The 24,966-nt window shown below is 53.8% G+C and overlaps 2 protein-coding genes across 7 annotated transcripts in view; one reads left to right on the top strand and one right to left on the bottom strand.

The window, feature by feature from the left end:
• Window positions 1–20,444, top strand: part of PRPF40B (pre-mRNA processing factor 40 homolog B) — a 20,840-nt gene extending 396 nt beyond the window's left edge. For 2 of the 6 annotated variants that reach the window (XM_028491360.2, XM_055085640.1), the window contains exons 2-26: window positions 6,065–6,145; window positions 7,040–7,183; window positions 7,494–7,559; window positions 8,251–8,278; window positions 8,503–8,528; window positions 8,665–8,775; window positions 9,064–9,184; window positions 9,266–9,290; window positions 9,522–9,722; window positions 9,953–10,082; window positions 10,166–10,230; window positions 10,769–10,933; window positions 11,033–11,141; window positions 11,513–11,663; window positions 12,379–12,512; window positions 13,176–13,290; window positions 13,439–13,530; window positions 17,668–17,784; window positions 18,012–18,149; window positions 18,358–18,453; window positions 18,703–18,789; window positions 19,006–19,183; window positions 19,433–19,494; window positions 19,608–19,751; window positions 19,853–20,444. In XM_028491360.2, the coding sequence (XP_028347161.1) occupies window positions 6,128–6,145; window positions 7,040–7,183; window positions 7,494–7,559; window positions 8,251–8,278; window positions 8,503–8,528; window positions 8,665–8,775; window positions 9,064–9,184; window positions 9,266–9,290; window positions 9,522–9,722; window positions 9,953–10,082; window positions 10,166–10,230; window positions 10,769–10,933; window positions 11,033–11,141; window positions 11,513–11,663; window positions 12,379–12,512; window positions 13,176–13,290; window positions 13,439–13,530; window positions 17,668–17,784; window positions 18,012–18,149; window positions 18,358–18,453; window positions 18,703–18,789; window positions 19,006–19,183; window positions 19,433–19,494; window positions 19,608–19,751; window positions 19,853–19,945 (2,616 nt within the window). In that variant the 5' untranslated portion in view covers window positions 6,065–6,127 and the 3' untranslated portion in view covers window positions 19,946–20,444. Of the gene's footprint in view, window positions 1–6,064; window positions 6,146–7,039; window positions 7,184–7,493; window positions 7,560–8,250; window positions 8,279–8,502; window positions 8,529–8,664; window positions 8,776–9,063; window positions 9,185–9,265; window positions 9,291–9,521; window positions 9,723–9,952; window positions 10,083–10,165; window positions 10,231–10,768; window positions 10,934–11,032; window positions 11,142–11,512; window positions 11,664–12,378; window positions 12,513–13,175; window positions 13,291–13,438; window positions 13,531–17,667; window positions 17,785–18,011; window positions 18,150–18,357; window positions 18,454–18,702; window positions 18,790–19,005; window positions 19,184–19,432; window positions 19,495–19,607 lie in introns of all 6 variants that reach the window. The other 4 variants (XM_028491361.2, XM_028491358.2, XM_055085641.1 and 1 more) reach the window with 3 other exon arrangements.
• A 293-nt stretch (window positions 20,445–20,737) lies between these two features.
• Window positions 20,738–24,955, bottom strand: FMNL3 (formin like 3). The gene is made up of 7 exons (XM_028491509.1): window positions 24,727–24,955; window positions 23,917–24,077; window positions 23,500–23,601; window positions 23,012–23,104; window positions 22,598–22,721; window positions 22,347–22,463; window positions 20,738–21,658 (listed from the first exon to the last, which is right to left on the bottom strand). Exons 1-6 carry the CDS (start codon window positions 24,953–24,955, stop codon window positions 22,372–22,374), a joined length of 801 nt encoding a protein of 266 aa, XP_028347310.1. The 3' UTR covers window positions 20,738–21,658; window positions 22,347–22,371.
• Between the last annotated feature and the right edge of the window lie 11 nt (window positions 24,956–24,966).

Raw genomic sequence — 24,966 nt, 5'->3', positions numbered from 1 at the left:
GGGGGGAGGGGGCGGGGATTTGGGGGAGAAGGGGCGGGGGAGGCCATGATGGAGGATGGCGGAGGGTGGGGGTGTTGAGGGGAACTAGGGTTGCGGGACTGGGTGAGGAGGAGGAAGGGATGAAGCGAAGAGTGCGTTTGTGGAGAAAGGTCGAGAAAGAAGAGGGGGCGAGAGATGTGGGAGCCGGTGGACTAGGGGAAAGCTGGGGGCCACAGTTTCCCCTCCTGGGATATTTGGCGTGCGACATGCCCGTTACCCAGACTCAGTGCTTGAACCCTTTGGAAGCCCTGGATGCCCCATAAGACCTCTTGGAGACCCCCTCCTTCATTTCCCCGCATTGTCTCCTGAGGTGAGGAGGGGGCATTGTTTCCTGAGGAAAGAGAGGCTTCCAGCCCCCACGCAGTGCTGGACAGCCCAAGAAATGGAAGAGCAGAGGCCCCTTGGTCCCAATCCTGTCTCTGCCGTCAGCAAACTCTGTAACAACTCTGTGTGACCTTGGGCAAGTCACTACCTTTCTTTGGGCCTCAGATTTCCTATCGATTAAGAAAAAAAAAAAAAAAAGGAAGATTCATGGGAATGATATCCCAGATCTTTTTCTGCTCCAAAATGGGGTGGTTCTTGAGGATAGAGTTTAGGAGAATGGGTTCTAGGACGTCGGGGAGCAAAAGAAGGACGAAAATGGAGGCTAGGCCTTCAGCTGGGGCTGCAGAAAATCCCCAGGGACGTGGGGGGATGGTAGGCACAAAGCAAGGCTGGGGCAGGCTAGCCAGCGCCTCTGGAATCCTGTTGGAGGGATGGGAGAACTCTAAGTAGAGGAGGGGTTGAGACCTAACCCAAGAAAGATGAAGATGAGAAGTAACATTCTGTTCATCAGAAGGAGAGTGATGAGATGGCAGGATCAGAGAGAAGCAACGGAAGATATTTTCTAGTATCTTTGGGGAGCAGGAGGAATAATGAGGCTGGTACAGGGGAGTGGGGACTAGAATAGTTTCGAAAACAGGGAGGGAGAGGCTGGTGCTGTTTGGGGCAGCTGAAGAAGGGCAGCAGGTAGATATTAGAGCACAGGGTAATCAGCTGGTCTCTCAGTCTCCATGATACTTTTCTTTTTGATGATGGCTACCTCCTTCTGAGAGGTGTGCCTCCCAGCCTTCATTTTCCAGCACAAATCCCTTCAGGGAGTGAGTCAGACCTGGCCAACCTTGGGATTCCCTGGCTGTCTGAGGATTTCAGGATTGTGTGAGGATTGGGGTAAAAAAGAAAAGAGGGGAATGAATTTGAATGTGGGAAATACCTGTGGCACTGTCTCCTTGCTGGGAGGCTGCTTTGTGGAGTAGTTGAAAGCACAGGCTTTGGGGTCAGACTGCTTGGATTCCAAACTTGCCTCTGCCATTTAATCTCTTGGAACCTTGGTCAAGTTACTTGATCTCTCTGAACCTCAGTTTCTTTATCTGTAAAATGGGGATAATAACCTCTAACATAGTTACAAGGATTAAATGAGTGTTTGGCATGGTATCTGGCTCATAATAAGCACTCAGTAAATGTTATTTTTCCCTCTTTCCATTCTCTTCCTTCTGTCTCTCCAGTCTTCTCCTTTTCTCCTTCTGAATCTTCAGTTCTGAGATGCCCCTCAGATGTGGAGGCTGAGAAAAACTGATTGTATCTGTCGGGGGTGGGGGTGGGGCAAATCCTTCAACTGGCCCAGGTGAACACATGATGATCAGATGATCAGTTATCTCTTCACTGTCGGTCCCCAGCCTACAAATGTGTTTTTGTTCCAGGGAAGACACATGATCTGCTTCTCTTTCAGCCCCCTTTCCTATATCCCTCTCTCACACAAGTTACGTCTTCAGATTCTCACACAGAAGTATAATAAGACCTGAAGTTGTATAGGCACTGCAGCAAGTGAGATAGGGGCAGGGGTGTTTCAGGAAAGAAAGCCTACACGTCGCACAGGGGAGGCTCAGGGAAGGGAGGGCTTTGGAAGTTCCATAGTAATTTATGTTCATTCCATTCCTGTGTCCTCTCTGGGGAACTGTCCAAAACAGGCTAGTGTCTGGATCCTGGCCAGGGGTCTCCATTCCAAGTTAAAGATGGTCATATACAGTTAGTTTTTAAAATTGTTTAGGTTTTCCCGTGCCAGTATTTGGTTCTAGTTCACTTTCCCCAGCCACACAGACCTCTGCCAAACTGCCTCTCTCTCACATCACGGTCAGCTTTTACCCAGAGAATTTATACAAACGTACCTGGGTACATGTGCACACACATACACATTTGTCTGTTTTAGGATATTCCAGTATGCAAAAATAAGTTTAGGGGTGAGTCTGCATCTTGTCACAGCACTTTGTGTGTAGGGCCCTGACTAGACACTTCAGAGGAGGCTTAAAAGGAGAAAATGCAATCCCTAAATGTAGGGAAATCCCCACCTGAGTAGGGAGACAGGCAGTCCCATGTGAAACACCCAGCAAGCATCCACAGAGTAGCATGTCACTCTGTGCAAAGTAGTGCAGCATTTATCCTGAGGGGACACAGGTAGGAGTGTGTGTATGTGTGGAGGATAGTCATAAAGGTAACCTGAAGGAGGTGACTATTGGATCATCTTGAACAAAATAAGAGGCAAAGAATAAAAGAAACATGGAGTAATCTAACAGTTTGTGCAAAGAGGAGGAGGGGAGCCATTGAGTCAGGGTGAGCCAAGAAGAGTGTGGGATGGGTCTTATTTAAAGGCTTTGAATGAGATTAGATGAGAGATTCTGTAGGGTGGGCAATAGGGACCCACCACTGGTTTTCAAGCAAGAAAATGTTGGAGCCTTCCCGGTTTAACCACATGGGTCTCAGGGGATATGCTAGAGTGAAGAAAACAGACCTGCTTCCTGTGGTAAGGACTGTGCTTTTAAGGGAGTAGGGCTAGAGGGCAGATTGGATCCAGCCCTGGGACCAATTAGTCCCCCTTAGTTTTTTATCTGAAAAAAGAGGACTGCCTAGGGTGGTTGCCAGCATCCTCTCCAGCTCTGACATTCTGTGTTCCCTGAATAACTGCTAGACCTTAAGATGGCTTTGTTTTGTGGGATTTGCCAAGACCATTCAGTCAGTAAGTCAAGAAATAATAGCACATACTGTGTGCCAATAGGGGGTAGTGAGGAAAATACAATGGGCATAGGATATTGGAGTAAGCAAAAACAGAGTCTCTGCCCCTTAGAGTTTTCAGCCTAGTGGAGGTGTCAGATATTTCATTGATTCTAAGACTCACATTTTAACATTTCTGAAGTCAAGATGCATCTTAAAATCAGTGGAGTATCATAATTTAATTGGCAGCATTTGTTTTTTATTAGTGCCACATAAAATAAGAATACAATCAGAATTGTACAAATAGCTGTAAAATTCGTGGATAATTGCTGAAGGGGGAGGTAACATGGTGTCTGAGTGTGTAAAAGAGGGCTCTGACTAGTCCGCTGGGTTGGAGAAAGGCATTCCTGAAGAAACGATGACTGCCAGATGTGAAGGATATGTAGGCGAGTTGTGTGGGCTTGGAAGGAAGATTGCCCCAGGCAGAGGTGGATGTCTGAGGTGGGAGGATTGAGAGAAGGAGCTCAGCATGGGTGAAGTAGGCAAGGCAGTTGGGGAGCAAACGTGCCACAGCCTCCCAGACCCATTAAAGAGTTTTAAACGGGAGTAACTTGCGTGGCCTGAGGTTGGAGTGGGTGTCGGGAGACCAGTCAAGAGGCCACTGAAGTAGGTCAGATGAAAAAAGAGGGGTGGTAGGGGTGGAGGAGGAAACGGAGAGAAATAGATGGATTCAAGAAATCTTTAGGAGGTAAAATTAACAAGACTCATTGATGTATTGACAAGAAAGAAGGAGGTGTGGTGTGTGACTCACAGATTTCTATCTTGGACAACTATGAATGGTGGCACCAGTCTCTGAGATGGGCGACCCTGGAGCCTGGGAGGACCCAAAGATGGTTACGTAGCGTCTGGGAGGTTAGAGAGGATCTTGAGGCAGCTTGGGTGGGAAAGTGTGGCACAGAGAATTGGATTTCCTCCCATCTTGATTGGTTTCTGGCTTCCACACAGAAGGAAGTTTCAGGGGGCAGGAGCAGGTCTGAATACAGGGCTTAGAGTATGTGAACCCTGAGAAAAGGTGATCCATGTTGGAGTAGTTTGACTTACCCTTCCTTCTCTTAGGACAAGATGGGTGGGAAGAGAGGAAGGACAGATATTGCTAAAAGTAGAGATTAGAAGCTTTTTTTTTTTTTTTTTTTTTTTGCGGTACGCGGGCCTCTCACTGTTGTGGCCTCTCCCGTGGCGGAGCACAGGCTCTGGACGCGCAGGTTCAGCGGCCATGGCTCACGGGCCCAGCCGCTCCACGGCATGTGGGATCTTCCCGGACTGGGGCACGAACCCGTGTCCCCTGCATCGGCAGGTGGACTCTCAACCACTGCGCCTCCAGGGAAGCCCTAGAAGCATTTTTAAATGCTGAGCCTTCATACCATAGGGATAATTGGGAAAGTAGGGAAGTTGGGCAGCAGTGAGCCAGCTCCCACCTTTCTATGGGACTCCTCCCTACCACCCCCCACCTTCCAAGCAAAGAGGAGGAAGGGCAGAGCCTTTTAGCTGCATCTCTGTGCCCTAGTCTACTTTTAAAAATTTTTCGAAAGGGTAAATATAGTCATATTCAAAGTTACAAAAGGGCAAACAGAATTCTCCTTTCCACCTGTGTCCCCATTCTCATTTCTTGTGTGTCATCTTTTGTCTCCAATTTTTATACAAGTAATAAAACTTTGCTGCACTTTGCTTTTTTTCCCCCCTCTTGTTTATGTATCTTAGAGATTATTCCCTAGCAAGACAATGAGCCTCTTCATTCTTTTTTATGACTGCATAGTATTCCATTTTATGTTTGTGTAAAATTCCATAGTTCCTCGCTGATATTTAGGCTATTCTAGTCTTCTGGTTTTACAAATAATGCTGATCTGAAAACCTTGTACACACATGTAGGGCTATATCTATAGGATGAATTTTTAGAATTGGAAGATTCTATATAAAGAGGATTTGTTCCTTCATTTGTTCGTTCATTCACTTAATATTTGTTGAGTACCCATTATGTGCCAGACACTGTGGCAGATACCAGGAATCCAGCTTTCAACAAGTCAGGTACGATCTCTGCCCTCATGGAATGTTATTATTCTCTGGTAAGGGGAAACATATCCAAGCAAACATAATAATTAGGAAATTGTATACGTAAGGAAACTAAAAAGGGGATCAGAATAAATTGGAAGTGCTTTAAATAGAGTCAGGAAGGCTTTTTAGAGCAAGTGATATTTAGGCTGAGAACTAAATGGGGTGATGTGGCTAGCCATTAGGTGTAGGATAGGGAGACCTAGGCTGTTCAAAGCCTCATGCACTGGGACATGAGTTCAGATCCTGTAGGGGAGGTGATGGCCACTGAGTGTGGGGGCTGGGGAGTAAAGCTAAGGAGAAGAGGGAGGGAATGGGAATGGAAGATGTCAGAGTGAGTGAGTGACTAAAGATGAGGCCAGTTAGGGGAGGGGGCTGGTAGTAAAGAGAGGAGAGTTAGGGAAACTAGTACTTAGGAAGGACTAGTGACTATGTTTAGAGACCTTTGGGTTGAGTCTCTGTACTGGGTGAATTCAGGTAGGCGAACAGGAAAAGAGGCCACTTCCTCCCTGAGTACTTTGGGGATGAGAGACCTCTGTTTGCCTGGTTTAAGGGAAGCACAGCCTTGCCCACAGGCAGGAGGGTGGGTGAAAAGCCTTGGGAAGAGCCCATCTGTGCCTGTAGTAGAGCCTCCTCCATCTTTTCTTGGCTTTGGCAAAGTGGAAACTTCCAAAATAAAGATGACATTGAAGGAGCTCAGCCAGCTGGCTCTGAGCTAGCAGAAGAGAGAGCAGAGCTACCCAGGGCTCAGAGCTGGGGGCGGGCAGGAAAATGGGCTTGGAGACCCTTCCTCTGAACTTTTGCTCCTTTTTCATCCTCACCCCTCTGCTTCCCTTCTGCAAAAGCCCATCTCTTTGCCCATCCTGGGTCCTATGACTTTTCTCTCCCTCAACAGTCGGTTCCCGATTCTGGTCCCCGGCCCCCAGCAGCGCCTGCCCCCTTCCCACCGGGGCCCCCCATGATGCCACCACCCTTCGTAAGTTTTATGTCTTTCCCTGGGCTTGGCTTTTCCAGCCTGCACCCCCAACTCCCTAGTCCCTAGCACTGCTGCATCGCCAGTATGGTTTTTGTGTAATGCCCCCTTCTGTTGCCCTTGGATGAGGGATGGATTTGCTTGGGCATTGGGGTGGGAGGAGCTGCTTTTAAGCTCTCAGTCCATAAAGTTGACCGTTCTCCCTTTGTCTTTTTGTCCTTGGGACACACAGGGGCTGGGGAAAGGAGAAGTGGATGGGAAAAGACCCCCTTAGTGTGAGGGCACGGTGGGGCTGTCTTTCTCTTTCACTGCTCCTTGTCTGTATTCTTTTTTTTGTTTGTTTTGGGCTGTGCCTCATGGCTTGCGGGATCTCAGTTCCCCGACCAGGGATTGAACCCGCACCCTCAGCAGTGAAAGTGCTGAGTCCTGACCACTGGATTGTCAGGGAATTCCCCTTGTCTGTATTCTTTATACGAAAACGTCAGGCTGGAATAGCAACTGGTGGTCATCAAACTGGGGAAAAAGAGGTAGGAGGCAGGGGACTGGGGGATTTGGGACTGGACACCTGCCTCTGGCCCTGCATCTGAAAGGCCTCTTTGGGGACAGTCATTGAAGCAGTGGAGCCTTCCAGTTGCAGTATGGTGGCAGTTCCACCTCCCTTTTCCCTCTCCCTTCCCTGCCTCAAGAAGCTGCGTGCTTGCCTGTTATACCCAGAGGGACCCCCTGTTATAAGTCTCAGTGGTGAGGAGGGAGGCGGTTTCATGCCTCTCAAACCGAAACCTTGGAATTGTCTCAGAGCCAGGATGGAGGGTTTGGGTGGGAGCCGAGTGGCTCTTTCCTGACAGGTACAAAGCAGTGTCTTCTCTGCTCAGGATCTCTTCCTTTCCTCATTTCCAGATGCCTCCTCCAGGAATCCCCCCACCTTTTCCTCCAATGGGGCTCCCCCCGATGAGTCAGAGACCACCGGCCATCCCCCCCATGCCACCTGGCATCATGCCCCCAATGCTTCCACCAATAGGGGCACCGCCACCACTCACACAGGTAATCCTCTCCCCTGTACCAGGGCCTCAGAAAACCCTTGTCATTTTAGCTGCGGGTAGAGGTGAGAGTGGATATCTGGACTTGAGAAGCTGAGGTGGGGAGGGAGGGAACGTGGGGCCAGGCCCAGGTGGCTTTGTCTGCCGAATGGCTGGAGGACATTCTGAGGTTCGGCTAAGAGCCCAGAGCCTGGGGATTTCCTGTGGAGGTGCCCATGTGAGGGTCACATCCCCGACAGGATCTCTCAGGACCCTTTGCAGCCTGTGCTTACCTTCACCTCGATAGCTGGTTTTTGTCTTCTTTGTATCCATAGATACCAGGAATGGTACCACCCATGATGCCAGGAATGCTGATGCCAGCGGTGCCCGTCACCGCAGCGGTAAGCACTGGAGGGACAGGAAGTAGGTTCTGCCCTGCAGCCCAGTGGGCCTGACTTGGAGAACAGGGACATGGCTTCCATTCTTTCCCTCTTCTCATCGCATCCACCCTCGGCCCAGCTGCACTCCCCACACTGAGTCCTCCTCTCCAGTCCAGCCATGTACTCAGCTCTTCTAGTATCTCACTCTTCCCCAAAGGCACATACATTCTCTCTTTTTACTCCCCCTGCTATGCCCAGCTCCCTTAAGGAAACACACTCATGCCAGACACTGCTTACCCTCACAGAGTTAGCACTGTGGACACTTGCATACAATTTCGTCTTCATCTTCTGTGTCTCTGGAGGAATCAGCAGTACCTGGGGATCTCTCTGTACCTTCTTGTGCTGTTGTTCAGTGTAGTAGAGTCTGGGTAGGATGTGGCATTTGGTATTCACTGTGGAAAAGATGGGCCATGGAGGTTTACTCAACAAAATACTCTCACTTGAAAACGAAGAAAGGAGCTGCTGTGCAATTTCCCTCTGGAGTCTTAGAGCCATGGCCCCAGAGGGCAGGGGAAGCCTGTTAGGGAGCAGAGATCCCTGGGAGCAGGATACTTGGATCCTGGCCTGGCCTGCTTCTTCATCCCCCATGGCCTGGGTCTTGGGGGGCCACTGGGCTTGGCCCCAACCCTTCCCCCTCCTCTTTCTTCGGCAGACGGCTCCAGGTGCGGACACCGCCAGCTGTGAGTCTTCTGGGGGTCTGTTCCTCCCAGGCTCGGAGGTTGGGGGGGAGAGGGGACCATGGACTAGAGCCCACCCCGGATCATGCCTGTTGGGATGCCAGGGATCCTGGGATGTTGATGGGACCAGGGGATATTTATTGGGGATGGAATAAGGGAGGAATAGATGGGGATCAGATAGGGGTTGGAGCAAGGGCTTAATATGTTTCCTTTGGCTTCTTTTCTAGCTGCTGTGGCTGGGACGGGCCCTCTGGTGAGTTCTTTCAGCTCAGGGGTCTCTGGGTAGAAAGGCTGAAAAGGGCTGCTAATCGTTAACTTTTTGGGGTGAGGAGAAGAAGCTTTGGGAAAGGGGCCTTGACCACCATTCTGTGCACCCTCCCCTCCCCCAGAGGGCCCTGTGGAGTGAGCATGTGGCCCCTGATGGGCGCATCTACTACTACAATGCTGACGACAAGCAGTCCGTGTGGGAGAAGCCCAGCGTGCTCAAGTCCAAGGCAGAGGTCCTGAGTGGGGCTTTCTGTCCCTTCCTTTCAGATGCCCTGACCCTTCCACGTCCTTGGCTTCCCCTGAGTCTCTAATCATACACATGGTTCCTCTGATCCCAAGATCCCTGACCATTCCCCGACCTCCCTAGGATCTCAGGAAGTCCACCTTCCCCCATGTTGAGCCAGGCCAGGTGGTCGCTAAACACTCCTGTGTCCCCTACTCACTGGGTCCCCTTAGCTCCCCCAACTGTGGCTGGAAGGTATGCCCAGCCCACTGATGTTCCCTGGCCCACCCTCTTACAGCTCCTGCTATCCCAGTGCCCCTGGAAAGAGTACAAGTCGGACACAGGCAAACCTTACTACTATAACAACCAGAGTAAGGAGTCCCGCTGGACCCGGCCCAAGGACCTGGATGACCTGGAGGGTGAGGAGGGGGTGGGCCCAGGCAGGGGCTCTGGGTGTGGCCCTTGCTACCCTATAACCATGTTATCCTTTCCTGTTGCAGCTCTAGTCAAACAAGAGGCTGCAGGGTGAGTGACTTGCCCACCTTGCCTACCTATCCACCCATACCTGGGGCCACCTAAGGGGTGGGAGTGGCCTCTCCCCATGATCCCTACTCTGTGGGAGGAAGAGCCAGCTCTCAGTCTCCTTGTGGAGTGGTCTGCTCTGGCCCCAGTCCTTCACAGGATAGAAAGACCAGCCAGCCCCTGACCACCTCTATCCCTGCTCTACTGGACACTGCCCTTCCGGCTCACCTGCAGGAAACGGCAGCAGCCACGGACACTACAGCCTCAGCCTCCTCAGCCACAGCCTGACCCCCCACCTGTGCCACCTGGCCCCACCTTGGTGCCCACAGGCCTCCTAGAACCTGAGCCAGGTGGGAGTGAAGATTGCGATGTGTCAGAGGCTGCCCAGCCCCTGGAGCAGGGGTTCCTGCAGCAGCTGGAGGAGGGCCCCAGCAGGTGAGGGCTGCCCCCCATGGCATTCCAGACACTGGCCTCAAGCTCCCAGCTGGGTTCAACCCTTGACCTGTGCCAGGTTTCTCGGGAAGGGTGTGAAGATCTGGGCATGACCTCTGAGGAGCAGAAAACGGCTTCCCTGGGGAGCAAGGGGGGGAGTGTCCTGATCACGCAGGGCACTGAAAGCTATAGGGACTGGGGGACACTGTGGCTGAGTCCCCTTTGGCCCCCAGTTCTGCTGGACAGCATCAGCCACGACAGCAGGAGGAAGAGGAATCAAAGCCAGAACCGGAGAGGTCTGGCCTCAGTTGGAGCAATCGGGAGAAGGCAAAGCAGGCCTTCAAGGAGCTGCTGAGGGATAAGGTGCTGAGAGTGGGGCTCCCAGGGTAGGCCTGGAGGGGGCAAGAGATGGGCAGGCCCCATGACCCCCGCCTGCTCCATTCCAGGCTGTCCCCTCCAATGCTTCGTGGGAACAGGCCATGAAGATGGTGGTCACCGACCCCCGTTACAGGTAGGTCTGGGCAGGCTCTCCAGACCTTGTTCATGGGGGCAGCTGAGCCAGGGATTCCCCAGGAAACCCCAAGGGGGCCAGAGTGAGGAGAGTGATAGATGAGTGAGTGTGCTGGGAAAGAGAAGCTGGAGGAGCCTCCTGGAGAAGGAGGGGAAAGGGCTCTGACATGAGACATTCAATAAATGCTTGTTGAATTGAATTGATTTGAATTGAATTAATTGGGGAAACAGGGGGCTGGATAGGGCAGGGGCCTGACTGCAACTTGAGAACCCCAAAGCAAAAGGGCCCAGTGTTAGCAGTGTCTTAGAGCCCCGTCTTGTCCCCTCACTGCTTCTTACCCCTCCCCACATCCCAGAGACCTACCTGTCTTGCCTCCCTGTGCCCTTCGAGCCCCTGCAGCCTGCTGTGCCCATGCATGGACACCTGTTAGTTCTATGAGACCTGTCCCCAGTGTGCCATGACCCTGCTTTGTGGGCTGTGCAGCGTGGTTCAGGCTGACTCCTCTGTCCCCATCTCACTCCCACCCTGTCCACCCCAGTGCCTTGCCCAAACTGAGTGAGAAAAAGCAGGCATTCAATGCCTACAAGGCGCAGCGGGAGAAGGAGGAGAAGGAAGAGGCCCGGCTAAAAGCCAAGGAGGCCAAGCAGACCTTGCAGCATTTCTTGGAGCAGCATGAGCGCATGACCTCCACCACCCGCTACCGGTCAGGGGGCCGGGCTGGGGTGGGGCCTGGGAACCCTGAAAACCTGTGGGCTCAGTCTCTGTTCTCTGCCTGCCTACTCACAGCCCGTATGCTCCACAGGCGGGCAGAACAGACCTTTGGGGAGCTGGAGGTCTGGGCTATGGTCCCCGAGAGGGATCGAAAAGAGGTTTATGATGATGTCCTTTTCTTCCTGGCCAAGAAGGAGAAGGTAACAGTCACTGGGCTGGATCCATCAGTCACAGTCTGATCTAAGACCTTCCATGTCTTTGCTTTCTTGTGGACCCAGCCATTCACTTCTCGCTGCCCCGGGGTCCCAGCTCCTTACTCAGAAGCTGGTGTGGCACCTACACATCCCCCATTTATGCTTTGGGCCTACAGCTCTGGGTGTGGGAGAACAGGAAGGTCTCTGAGGGCCTGGTCTGTAACCTGTTTCCTTCCCCTTTCTGGGGACATGAAGGCCTCGAGCCTGGCCATCCCAGAGTCCCCAAGCTGCCTGCCTTTCCCCAGGTGTTCCTCTGCCCAAGCCCACTTGAGTAGCTCTGGCCTGCCCTGCCTCACCCTGACCCTGTGGCTCCCTAGGAACAGGCCAAGCAGCTCCGGCGCCGCAACATCCAGGCCCTGAAGAGCATCCTGGATGGGATGAGTAGCGTCAACTTCCAAACCACATGGTCCCAGGCCCAGCAGTACCTCATGGATAACCCCAGCTTTGCTCAGGACCATCAGCTGCAGAGTAAGCCTGGGTCTCCACTCCTTTCTGCCCCTTCCCTTTTCCTCACTGACCCCTAGCACCAGCCTCAAACCACTCCCCTGCACCTCCTGCCCTCCTGGATGTCTAGGAGTCCCCAGCACTTACTCAGTCCAGAACCTCTCTGGACTCTGGAGATCCCAGAATGCTTCAGGACACCTCCTTTCTCCCTCCAGGGTCCACTGTTGACCTAGACAATGTGTGTCCTTGGGGGAAGAGCACTGGGGTAGGAATCAGAAGACTTGGAGATGATTTTTATAGCTCATGTGAATATGGTCTTAAATTGCTTGGTAGGGTGGGCCTTAAGTGGTCACACGTTGCAATAAGCTGCTGTTGGCCTATCATCACAGGCAGTATCTTCAGATATTCACCTTCTGAAGTTATATCAAAGCCTGATTGATTCCCAGTCCCATAAAAAATGAAATCTCAGACCCTGAGATAACTGATTTCGTATGATGACTTCTAGTAACCAAATTCACAAGAGCTGAATACTTCTAATTTTTTCTCATATAATCAAGGAACCCTCCTCAAGAACCATCATTCCAATAGCCTCTCCTGCAGAGTCCCCTGCTCCCCTAACCCCACCACGCTGGGTGTCCCCAACACCTACAGGGGCAGCATCTTTGAAGCGCTGGGGGTTCTGGGTCTGAGAGGGTGTCCCGCTGGCGCGGTGCCCACTGACCCTCCTCCCTGCGGTTAGACATGGACAAGGAAGATGCGCTGATCTGCTTTGAGGAGCACATCCGTGCTTTGGAGAGGGAGGAGGAGGAGGAGCGGGAGAGGGCCCGGCTTCGGGAGCGGCGCCAGCAGCGCAAGAACCGGGAGGCCTTTCAGGTATCTTTGCTGCCCTCTGGATCAGAGCTCAGCTCTGCCCCAGACCGTCACCTCTTCACCCATGCCCTGCCTCCTCTCGGCCAGTCCCACTGCTTTCTCTATGCCCAGCCCTGTCCCAGCTCCACAAGGCCTCTCTGTGCCTGCACTTTTGCTCCCGCTGTGTCCCCTCAACCTTGGGCTGTGCTCCTCTAGGGAGACTAGCCATATGCACCACCCAGAAACTGCCAGCAGAGAGCGCCAGCATGGCTCGCCAGCTAGGCCAGGTTTATTTCCCTTCACTGGGGAGCCAGACAGGCATAGCTAGCTTGTCCCCCAGCTTGGAGGTGGCATTGGTGTTGGTAGTGGTGGGGGTTACTTGGCTGTAACACATTTGGGAAGTTGAAACCAAGTCATGGGAAGATAATGCCGCAGGCAAGTTTCCGCTTCTTTGCCTCCTGGTCCGGCTCATTTTCCTTTTAAGTCTGTTCCCTTCTGTTTTACCCTCTCTGCTTTCACATTGCTCTCTGCCTCCCCATCTGTATCTCTTCATCTCTGCCTCTTGCCTGCATTTCCTCAGTCTGGGTTGTCCCTGCCTCTCTCTGCCAGCTCTGTCTTCTTCCCCAGTCTTTGGCTCTGCCTCCCTCCCTTTCTCACTCTCCCTGTAACTGGCCTCTCCCTGCTTAGACCTTCTTGGATGAGCTGCACGAGACAGGGCAGCTGCACTCTATGTCCACCTGGATGGAGCTGTACCCAGCGGTCAGCACTGATGTCCGCTTTGCCAACATGCTGGGCCAGCCGGGTAAGGCAGCTGGGCTCCCCCTCCTCTAGCCTGGCTTTCTGCCCTGCCAGCCTCTCTGCATTCCCACTCCCTGGTCCTGTCCTCAACCCCACCCTCAAGCCTTGGGAAGCTGCCGCCCGCCAGGCCCCCTTCCCTCCCTTCCCCGCAGGCTCCACCCCTTTGGACTTATTCAAGTTCTATGTGGAGGAGTTGAAGGCACGATTCCATGATGAGAAGAAGATCATTAAGGACATCCTTAAGGTGAGGGAAGCCTGGGCCTGTGGATGGAGGCAGGCTGGGTGCAGGGCAAGCTCCCAGGACAGAACTCCCCAGTAAGGCCTGTTTTGTGGGAGCATTGCAGCTCGGTTCAGGAGATAGCTACTGTGACCCTTTACTGTGCGCTGGGGACACACAAATGAATAAGATACAATTTCTGCCCATAAGGAGCTCATGGTCTAGTAGGAAGATAGACATGACAATGGCTATACAGAGGGGCAAGTGTTACTACAGAGAATCGAAAGAATTGCCATTTGAACTGCACCTCTAAGAACGAGTACATGGAGGAGGGTGGAGGTCCTGGGCGTAGGGTACCACAGGAGCAAAGAGGAGCAAGAAGCACAGCTAGTCATAAACTGGTAGCCCACAGATATGTTCCTTCTGCCTGTACAGAGTTTTAGAAAAATTTGGAATTTGATGCTAACATTTTAAAATCAAGAGATTACAATTAAAATCTGGATCTTCAGCATCTCTTGGAAATTTGGATTATCTAGCAGCACTAGGCTGGTTTTGTGAGGCATTCAGTGGACTTGAGCTGAGATGCCACTGCCTTTTAGAAGGGGCTTGCCCTCCTTATCTATCCTCACTCCTCCCTATCACCTCCGTGATGTGGGAGCGAATTCACCTGCCATTTCCTATCGCACATGCACGTTGGAGAATTCTCAATATCCATGTCTGTCAAAGGGGGAAAAGTGAGTGAGGGACTAGGAGAGCCCCATGTTTCAGAAAAAGATAACAAAGAGAAGCGTTTTTCTTTGTGGAAGTGAAGACCATTCTCATGGGTTTGAGAGGGCAGTCTGGATAGTGGTTAGCAGCAGGACTGTGAAGGCAGACTGCAGGGGTAAAAGTCCAGCTTAACCACTTACAAATTGTGTGACCTTGAGCAGATTACTTAATCTTTCTGAGCATGTTTCCTCTTCTGAAAAGTGGGGAGTATTCCTTCAGACTTCACTTGATCACCAAGGGGAGTAACTTGGTACCTGAGGTGGAGAGGGTCTGAGAATAAAGTGAGGAATGTCCCACTGCACACACATTTCTTTAAAGTCCTGTGTTTTGCCTTAAGAATTCATGCAGGTGTTGCATTTTAATGCCATAATACTTCTCTGTTAATATAAACTTAATATTTTAAAATTACTTACCATTAGGTAAGATGTATCATAATGTCCTGTGGCTTCCTCTGTTTCTCTGGAACCACATGCCCCAGTTGGGAAGGAGAGCCCTGCCTGTAAAATTCCTTGAATGCTAAAATAAGGAATTTGGATTTTTATCTTGTAAGTAATGGGGAGCTGGGAATGATGTGATTAGCTGATGTCTTGGAAAAGCCCAGGTGGTTGTGTAGAGCAGCGCTTGCAGCCAGAGTGCTTGTATGCTTAGGGATAGGCGTGGTAGGAGGACAGGACTCGAAGCCTCAGGATACTAGAAATGGTAGTGGCCAGTGATTAAGATAAATTCTGAGCTTGAGTCATCCTCTTCTGACTCACCCCCAGACCGCTTTCCTGCTGTTGGGGCCATTTGCTAGAAAAATCCGGGCAGCATGGACTCAAGGCAGGGTTTGAAGCATGGGGGGTGAGTAGGGAGACCAGGCAGGAGCTGCTGCAGTGATCTAGGTGGGAGTGAGCTCGGCGGGGGCAGTGGGGATGGCCAGTGAGCAGAGCTGTGATGTTCCAGTAGTTTCTGAAACTCCCTAGGTCTCCTCAGAGGGGCCTTGGGACAAGCCGGAGGGGGTGGGGGAGTGGGGGGGACTTTATGCTCCTTCCTCTATTTTCAAGTGTAACCGCTTGTTTCTCTTTTATACATCAAGGTTCTGCATAAGATTTTTATGGAAAAAAATGTTTCTGCTGTTAAAAAAGAAAGAAAGAAAGTTTAAAACCAGTAGACTAGAGTCACGCAGAAGTAGAATTGACGGATTTTTTGTGTGAAACTGAGGGAAGGAAGGAGTGAGTCGGAGATGTTAGGAGTGGATCGATGGCACCATTGGTAAGGATTAAGCAGGAAGAGCAGGGCTGGAGAAAATAGGAATTCCACTTCTGGAATTATTCTCAAAAGCAACCTGGGGCAGGGAGGAATAAAGCACATACCAAATTTTAAATAGGATAATTATATAAAGTAGAAATATCTAATCCAAGGAGAGCTAAATTTTATTGGACTCTTAACTTTTAGCCACAGAGCGGCCGGTACTGCTGACAGGCCTGTGGGAGTCCTATCTTTGCTGAGTCCTGTGTCTCCACACCTCCTGAGAAAGAATCTTCTTTAGATAGTTCCTCCTTCCTCTTCCCCCTTTTGGGCTTCTGCCTATGGAAGGCAGATGAACCCAGGCCTCCCTGAGACCATCTACCAGCCAGGCAGACTGTGATGGTACCTCGCATCCCATAGGGTAGTGCAGAGTCCTGGACTTGGAATAGCTGAAAGACAGAAGATCTGGGCCTGAGAGATCCATGGGAGTGGGGTGGGAGGCTCCCAGGAAATGAATTCTCTTGGGATCTGCTGAATTTGAAGTGTCTGCGAAATATCCAGTCTAGTATGGGTCTGAAAATCAGGAGAGAGGTGGGGAATGAGATTGCGAGGGACAGTGTAGATTGAAAAGACTAACTGCAGGTCTCAGGGGAACAAGCACAGGCAAGAGAGGTGGTAAAAGAAGTCAGAGACAGGAGGGGACCCTGGAGAGGGGAGCACTGAAGAAGTGAACAGAGGACGAGAAGAGTGGGGACCAAGGCATCCTTGGAGTTGACTCTTGGGACATGAGCAACCTCTAGGAGAGCAGTGTCCGTGAAGAGGGCAGAGTGAGTGCAGCACAGGCTTTAGAGTTGGGTACCTCCTGGCTGTTTATTGGTTGAGACCTTTGCAAGTTATATAATGTCTGTGAGCTTCAGTTTCCTAATCTGCAGAATGGGGATGATACATGTGCAAGGTCGTGAAATTAAATAACATTTGTAGTATCTTGCTTATAGTAGGCTTAATAAATGTTTGTTTTCCTTTGCACTGCATTTAAAGATTTTGAAACAAAGGGAAAGAAGCAGAGGTTAGCTTGAGGAAGGTGAGAGCAGGGTGGAAAGGGTATTCCAGGTTAAGTGAGCTGTGTACTTGACGGAAGGAGCCAGTGAAGAGGTGAGACTGAAGCTTGCAGTTCCCTAAGCGAGAGAGATTGGTATGTTTGAGGAGAAGGGCTGGAGAGCATGGGTTGAGGAAGTCCTCTTGGGAGAAGCAAGAAGAGTGCGCCTCTGCCATCAGCAGGAAGGCCGGGACAAGTTCGAGCTGAGTCGAGGGAGAGGGAGGGAACCTGGGCCCGTGCCCCAGACCTCGCACGCCAGTGGCTCCACTTTCCACTGAGTCATCTTGGGCCAAGAGAGAGAACTCTCCTAAGCCTCTGCTTCACTGGGGTGTTTTGAGGCTTCGGTGAGAAGCACAGCGCCGGGTCTGTGTGTGGTGTTTTTAATAGTGTTTCGGGAGGTGTACACCTGATGGCCTCTATTTCTCCCGTGGGTGAAGTGATCTGTGTGGGTGTAGTGCTTAAAAGTAGGGGCTTTGTTGTTAGAAAGACCTGGGGTAGAATTCTCGTTCAGCCGTATATTAGCCCTGGAGACCTTGGGCAATTGCGCTAGTTCCTCCAGACCTTGGTTTCTTCTTCTGCATAAAATTAGGATACTAGGACTTGTGCTTAAATTCAGATACGTGAGGATTAAATGAGATAATGTGTGTGAAACACTCAGCATGGTACCTGGTACATAGTAAGCACTCAATAAATATAGCCAGAGGGTGGGACCTGCAGATGCTGGAATGCAAGGAACTGACCGAGCAGCAGGAGGACCCAGCAGGGGCTCAAGCTTTAAGCCAAAGGGACAAAGAATTAATTCACACACACCCTGCACACCCACCCCTGTGATCCAACCCCCACCCCCAGTTCCCTGTGACAACCAAGCCAAGGGTGGGCATGGGAGTCTTAATTATCAGATGGTGAGGACTTGGACGACTTGGTCTCCAAGTGCATCCCAGTCCTGTGGATCCCTTCCGGGGGAGGGGGCCACTTGAGCATCCTGTAGTCTGACCCTTGCCTGCCCTGGAGGCCAGCCAGCTTCAGGTTCGGGCCTGTGGTGCCCCCTGCTTCATGCGCTGCTGTGCCCACAGGACCGGGGCTTCTGCGTGGAGGTGAACACAGCCTTTGAGGACTTCGCCCACGTCATAAGCTTTGACAAGAGGGCTGCTGCGCTGGATGCAGGCAACATCAAGCTGACTTTCAATAGTGTGAGGGGCCGCGTGGGGTGGGCCTGTAGCCAGGGCTCCGTTCTCGAACTCGTCCCTCACTCTTGTTCCGTGCCTTCTCACTCACTGCCCCAGTGTGACTCTTCCCCCAGTTCAGGGAATGATAGTAGGAGCCCAGGCTCCAACTTCCCACCTTTTAAGGTATGTCTGGGTGAGTCGGGGCGCCCACCCTCCTGGGTGACGCTGTTCTGTGTCCTGTCTGCCCTCAGCTGCTGGAGAAAGCAGAGGCGCGGGAGAGAGAGCGGGAGAAGGAGGAGGCACGAAGGCTGCGGCGCAGAGAAGCTGCCTTTCGAAGCATGCTGAGGCAGGCTGTGCCTGCTGTGGAGCTGGGCACTGCCTGGGAAGAGGTCAGGACTGCAGCCTGGCACCAAACACCACCCCCTCAGTCCTGAGGGCAGCGGTGCTTCTCCACCACCGGGGGCCCACCCCAGTCATAGCACAGCTCGGGGCCAGCTTCGGCTCCCTTCCTTCCTCTGCCCCAGCCCTGCCCTGTGCTCATGGCGGCATCCATGCTGTGCTGGGGCTGGTCTGATCAGCAGTGCTCTCCTGTTCAAGGTCCGTGAGCGCTTTGTGTGCGACTCAGCCTTTGAGCAGATCACCCTGGAGTCGGAGCGGATCCGGCTCTTCCGGGAGTTCCTGCAGGTACTGGAGGTGAGGCAGAGCTTCTCGTCCTCTGCATCTGCCCCGGGCTCTTGAACACCTGAGGCTAGCTTAACAGAAGCTTCGGTAACCTCCTATCACCAGGGCTCTCCTTTCGCGGACAACTAAGGAGGGGGAGGTCTTAGGGTACCCTGGGTAGACCTAAGGCCCTACCCTCAGAAGAGGAGGCAAAACCGGATTGTAGAATGCAGGGTCCTTCCTGGGGCTAACCTTCCTCACCCTTCCCTCTGCCTCCACCAGACTGAATGCCAGCACCTCCACAGCAAAGGCCGGAAACACGGCAGAAAGGGCAAGAAGCACCATCGCAAGCGTTCCCACTCGCCCTCAGTGAGTTGGCGGGTAGAAAGGATGTGGGGTGAGGCTGGATTGTCTGGGGGAAATAAGAGCCACTTTTCTTGCTTTTCCCCTACATCACCTCCCCTGGAGGAATATTTGAGGATTCCTTTGGTCCTGGATTCTCCTCTCTGTCCCCAGTTCCCATGCTTGAGGGCCCCTGGAGCCCAGGTAACCTCTGTGCTGACACGTGTCTGCCGATCTCCCCAGGGCTCTGAGTCAGAAGATGAGGAGCTGCCCCCACCATCTCTCCGGCCCCCCAGGCGGAGGCGGCGGAACCCCTCAGAGTCAGGCTCTGAGCCCTCTTCCTCACTTGATTCTGTTGAAAGTGGGGGCGCTGCCCTTGGAGGACGGGGTTCCCCATCCTCCCGCCTTCTCCTTGGATCAGGTAAGCAGTTGGGAGCTGGAGAGGAGGCCTTCGGGGAGCCCCACCCTCTGAGGGTAGAGTGGATTGGGAGGGCTGTACCTGTCGGAGAGTAAGGAGAACTTCCCATCCCTGCCCAGGCAGGAAACGGAGAGAAGGAAGGAAAACTGGACGGAGACTTCCTCAGACAGGTCGCTGTCTGAAGAATGAGCAGAGAAAAGGATGAGGCCTCCCTTCTCCCATGGGACTTAGTGGGGATTTTTCTGTCTCCAGATCATGGCCTTCGGAAAGTCAAGAAACCAAAAAAGAGAACGAAGAAGAGAAGACACAAGTCGGTGCGTAGAGAAGGAACTTCCATCCAAGGCCCTGCTATTTTATGAGATGTCTTCACCCGCCTCCTGGGCTGTTCTCCACAAGAACTGAGGAGGCGGGCTCTGGGCTCTTACAGAACAGTCCTGAGAGCGAGACAGACCCTGAGGAGAAAGCGGGCAAGGAGAGTGATGAGAAAGAACCAGAGCAGGACAAGGACAGGGACCTCCGGCGGGCAGAGCTCCCTAACCGCTCCGCAGGCTTTGGAATCAAGAAGGAGAAGGTGAGAGGCAGGCACCCGGCCCCAGCCCAGTCAGCGCTGTGCCCAGGCCTCGGCAGCCCTCGGGGGGAAGCTGTGGGTGAGCTGTGCCTTTGCTCCACCAGACGGGCTGGGACACGTCGGAAAGCGAGCTGAGCGAGGGTGAGCTGGAAAGACGGCGGCGGACGCTCCTGCAGCAGCTGGATGACCACCAGTGACCTGATGAGGCACCGTGCCTCCGGTCTGTGTGAGGCTGTGGCCTAGTTTACCCTCGCTGTCTGCCCCAGACTTCTTCCTTAGTTGGGTCTGTGTCCGCTTTTCCTCAAGTAGCCCCAACCCCAACGCATCATCGCCAGCACCTCCCAAGGTTGCTCGTGGTGTTCAAGGGTCCTCCCAGCTTCCCGGACAGCTAGTGCGGTCCCTGCCCTCAGCCCCAGACCAGCGATTGGTGGTGAATGCCATGTGGGTGGGTGGTGCCAGTAGATAAAATGTGAGAAGGGGCCCCCAGGAAGAGTGACAGGCTGGTGGATGCAGCCTGGGTGGCAGAGGGCGGGGTCCTTACCCTCTAGCATCAGTACCTGTTCCTGCCTGCCCGGGCCCTTGGGGCACCACCACTCCTTCCTGCAGCCCCGGGGCCCAGTGTATGTGTTTCGTTTTGGTTTTGTTTTTGTTTTTTAAATAACAATATTTATAACATGGCCAGTGGCTCTTTTGTCTTCTCCGTGTGCTTGCACTGGGGCCGGCTGGGGCTGGACAGGTGCCTGCATGGCCAGCAGGGGGCACTGGTGCCTCACGGCAGGCCTGCCTCCCTTTGTGTGGCTGGAGCCCATCTAGCCAGGTTCTCCTCCAGGCTTCCGCACTCACCTCCCCCAAGCGTGGCAGCTCCGCCCAGCCTCCTTTCTATCCCCATGGCTCCCGTCAGCCTAAAGGGCCAGCTTAGCACTCCCCCCGCCCCCCCCTCCGCCACCCCGGCCACCAGTCAGAAAGAGGAGACAGAGTCAGGCCTGATATTTCAAGCCTTTGTTGAGAGAAGGAAAGTCTGGAGTTTATGTACAAGAGAGAAGGAAGTGGAACATGTACAAAAAGGAGTGGGCCCCTGTATTCCCTCCCAGGGGCCGAGAAGAAACCGGCAGGGGACGGAGAAAATAGCTAAGACCGACATGACCCCGCCCCTGCCCACAAAACCTAGCTGGGGGAAGGAGGTTAGGACGTTCTTGGCACACCCTTTCTCTAGGCAGAGAAAACTAGTCCTCTGCCCACCGCGGCAAGGATAGTCAGCCTAGAACGCGAAGGGCCAAGGGCAGGGAGTGTGGCGTCTCTCCTCTCCCCTTATCACTAGGGCACAGGGCCCAGGCTTAGGAGAGCCTTGCTCCTGGTAAAAGACGATCTGAGACTGGCGGGGCCCCGCCCCAGGGCTCCCTAAAAGCTTGGACACTTCTAGATCGCAGCTGACCATCAGGTTGCAAAAAGTAAAGGGGAAAAAAGAAGGAAAAATTGCTTTCTCCTCTAGTCCCTCTGGCTCTAGTGATGGTGGGCCTAGGTGCCCGTACATAGCCTAAAGCTGGAAATGGTTTTCTCCAGCCCTGAGCTGACCCTTGAGGAAATGATGTTGAAGACCTTGGGAGCAAAGTGCAGTACTGGAGGCACCAGGGAAGTGCCAGGCCCTGAAAGACCTAGTGCCCACAGTGGCGGCAGGCAAGATGCAGCTTTGAGAGCTAGGGTAGACACAGGGTTGAGAGCAGCATAGCCCTCTGCTGGGCCCTTGGCCAATTCCAGGGCTTCAGGTCCACTGGTTGGACTTGAAGGACTCGGGGTTGAAGTGCTTCTGCCTCCAAGAAGGTCTCAGTGGGGGCCTGGAGCCCGAGGGGGGCCAGCGGGCGGTGCGGCACTCCTGGCTTGGTGGCGAACGACAAGGGGCTGGTGGTAGAGGCCTGTAGGGGAAACAGAGGCCTGTGAACAGGCAGGGAGGCTGGGCCAGACCCACCTTCTGAGTGCCCAGCTGCACAGGCAGGGCCAGCGAAGAGCCAGCCGTGAGGTCGATGAGGGAGAAGATTAAAGAGAGACTGGAGGGGATGGTCAGGGAGATTTCTGGTGCGGGCTCTGCACGTTCAGAACAGGTCGGGGTACTAGAGGCCACTGGGGAGTGACAGAAACAAGGTGGACTCAGCAAGATCCAGAAGCTGGGAAGAGACCCCAGGCAGATTGGATATCAGGAAACAGAGGTCAAGGGTCATCTGATGCCCCTGGGCAGAAGCCACTGCCAGAGCTCTTACGAGGAGGCAAGGACAAATGATACCTGGGCCCAGGACGAGAGACTCAGCCTCAGTGATCAGCGGCGGTGCGCCTGGTCCTGCCTGTTTTGGCAACTCCCTACCTCTTGGGTCTTAGTAGAAGCCAGACAGCATTAGTGGGAGAGATAACCACTTCCCTGAGGGCACATGCAGGGGATTAGCCATGCTTCTCAGGGCATGGGGCATGCAAGGGAAGGAGTATGTGTCCCCATCACCACAGGGCTGCCAGAGGATGGTTCCAAGTCATGCAGGAGAGGAGGCGCCTGTGGGACCCAGCAGGAGTCCTGGGAGGTGGGCATGCAGAGAGGGCAGCTGTGGTGCCCAGTACCTGTCAAGGGCCCCAGCCTTGGGGGTTAACAGTTTGACTCATCATGATGGGCTGCATCGCAGAAGAAGCGTGAGCCCCGCTTGGCAGTACGGGCCGTGAAAGGGACACTCTTCAGCACTGTGGCCCAGGAGAGAGACACGGTGGTCAGGCCCCATGGGGGTGGGGTGGGAGGAGGAGAGCCCAAAGGGCTATGGTTGGGGTTTGGCAGCTGGGCCCAGTGGCCAGGCACCAGGGGCGGAAAAGGGCCCCACCTGTGATGATGTCCTCAATGGTACCATCCTTCCCCTCGTAAACAGGCCGGTGCTCCTTGGCCTGGCGCCGCCTCAACTCTGCAATTAGCTCTTGCTGTTGCCACTTGTTCCGCTGGGATGGGGTCTAGAGCCGAGCATTTGAAGGGAAAGGGAGTCACCGCTAACGTACCACGGGGCTGGTTCCTGCCCCAAGATGCAGTCTGAGGACGCCCTTGATTGTGCTGGCCAGCCCAGCCCCCATCATCGCCTAGGAATCCCCTCCCATAGCCCCCCTCTCCATCCCTCTGGACTCCATCATCGGGCCCTCTGGGTGGTCTGTGGGCTCCAGTTCTCCATCTCCTCTCCAGCTCTCTGCTCCACCCCCTCCTAATCCTTTGCCGTGTTTTCCAGGCCCCGGTTCTTGGTCCCACCCACCTTGGCATCCAGTTTCTTGGCTTCCTGAGCCAGCTGCTTCTCCCGCATTACCTCCTCCTGCTTCTTGCGGGCTTCGTTCTCTTGTTCTGCTTCCTAAGAACCATGAAAGATGGGGGCGGGGTGTGTGTGTGTGTGTGTGTGTGTGTGTGTGTGTGTGTGTGTGTGAGTGTGTGTGTGTCTCACACAGGCTGTGAGCTGTGAGGGGAGGGGCTGACACTGAGGGTGGAGAGTGGGTGTCAGTGGGACCAGCAACCCCAGGTGGCCACTCTCTGGAGGGGCACTTCCTGCCCCAAACAATGACAGGAAGGGCCTGGGCCCCCACCCTGCCCACCAGTTCACAGCTAAGAGGCCTGTGGCCAGCTTCCATCGCTCCCTCGCAGGACTCAGAGGAGGAGACGGAAAAGGCGCAAGCTTGAAGCCCAGCCCTCTCTCCCCCTACCAGTTTTCTCTCAGCCAAACTCCTCTTTAAAAGCCTCTCTTCTGCTCACCTTGTAAGAACGAATGAATCGGACAAATACTGGGAAGAATACAGAAGGAGGCGTGGTCTTGGGACTCTCACCGAAGTAGCGCACAACAGCATTGTAGGCCTCCTGGGGAGGGGGTGGGCAGAAGGGGTCAGCCCGGCGGGGAAGGAGAAGCCCGGCTCCCGGCAGGGGCAGGAGACCCACAGGAAGCCGCAGCCCCCCACAGCCCCTGTGGGAGGGCAAAGAACTAGGGGCTCGCCAAGCCCCCTGGAGTGCGTCTCCAGAGGCAGCTGCCTGCCACCCCCAGCGTCCCCTCTCCCCCACGATCAGCCAGCCAGCTGCGTGACAGAAGTTCTTTGACCCAAGAACCAGAACTAAGCCCGCCAGAGGCCCACGGCAGCTTGGCCCCAGCTCTCCCACCCGCCTCCACCTTGTGCTCACCTCGGCTGTCTTGGCATCGCGCTGGAGCTTGTCCAGTTTGCCTTCGTTGGTGCTAAGGAAGTTGCGCAGGACACCGTTGTCATGTATGCTGCACTCCCGCCGAATCAGCTCCATGCCCCGACCCAGCTCCTTCACGTCTAGCAGCACGTTCTCCAGGGACACTGTTGTCACCAGAGCCCAGGCTGAGGACTACAGCCCAGGACTACAGCAAGCTCCAGCCCTCCCACTCAGCATGGGCTCGCTCGGTTTCTCACGCCCCACTTCCAGAGCTACCAGCGTGGACAGAGAGGGGCAAACCAAGCTAGCCAAGCTCTCACAGGGGCAAGGAAAAGGAAAAGAGGCCGTGGGCTCATGACCCCGAAGGTAGCAAGGCAAGGTGAGCCGCAGACTGCTGGGCTCCAAAACAGAGCTGCCCCAAGCCTGCCCCAGTTTCACGAGGGGGGCAAAAATAACAGCCACCCTATGTCTGTGGGGGGCTTTATGGGTTTTCTAAGCACTTCACATACATCACAGAGACACACAGGCTCTGGGGCCAGCTTGGGGGAGTTGGCAGTGAAGAGCCACCGCTGCCTTCCCCTTCCAGCTCCCACAGCACCCAAGTGGAAAGGGCTGGGTGGGGCCTGGTGCCTGTAGGAAGGCTCCCTCTGGGGTGGCCCCTGCCCATGGCCCCAGCGGAAAACTTTGAAGTGGTCAGAAAAAAGAAAACAAAAGCAAGCAAGAAAGGCACCCAAGTGCTCCCCCTCCTCATAGCTTCCAGGGATTGTCCTGAGCTGGACACGAGGCGGGCTTGCTGGGCCAGGCTCCCCTCACCTGCTGCAGCTTTCTCCACAAAGTGCAGCTCATGCCAGAAGTTAGCCAGGTCTGGGTATTTCTCCTTTACCGTCAGGGCGATGAAATGTAGCAGTGTCATCTTTCTGTCAGTGGACTTGGTGTCCAGCAGCTGGTAGAGGGGGACCGGGGTCAGTGAAAGAGGGCTGAACACCCTGGCGCCACAGCCGCTGCCCCCTCCAGCTTCCTGGCCACTTGCTGTCCCCACCATCTTACCAGATC

Source organism: Physeter macrocephalus, chromosome 6 (assembly GCF_002837175.3).
Source record: "Physeter macrocephalus isolate SW-GA chromosome 6, ASM283717v5, whole genome shotgun sequence".
Lineage (NCBI taxonomy): Eukaryota > Metazoa > Chordata > Mammalia > Artiodactyla > Physeteridae > Physeter > Physeter macrocephalus.
The sequence above is the reverse complement of the archived record's forward strand: the minus strand, read 5'-3'. Positions and strand labels throughout refer to the sequence as shown.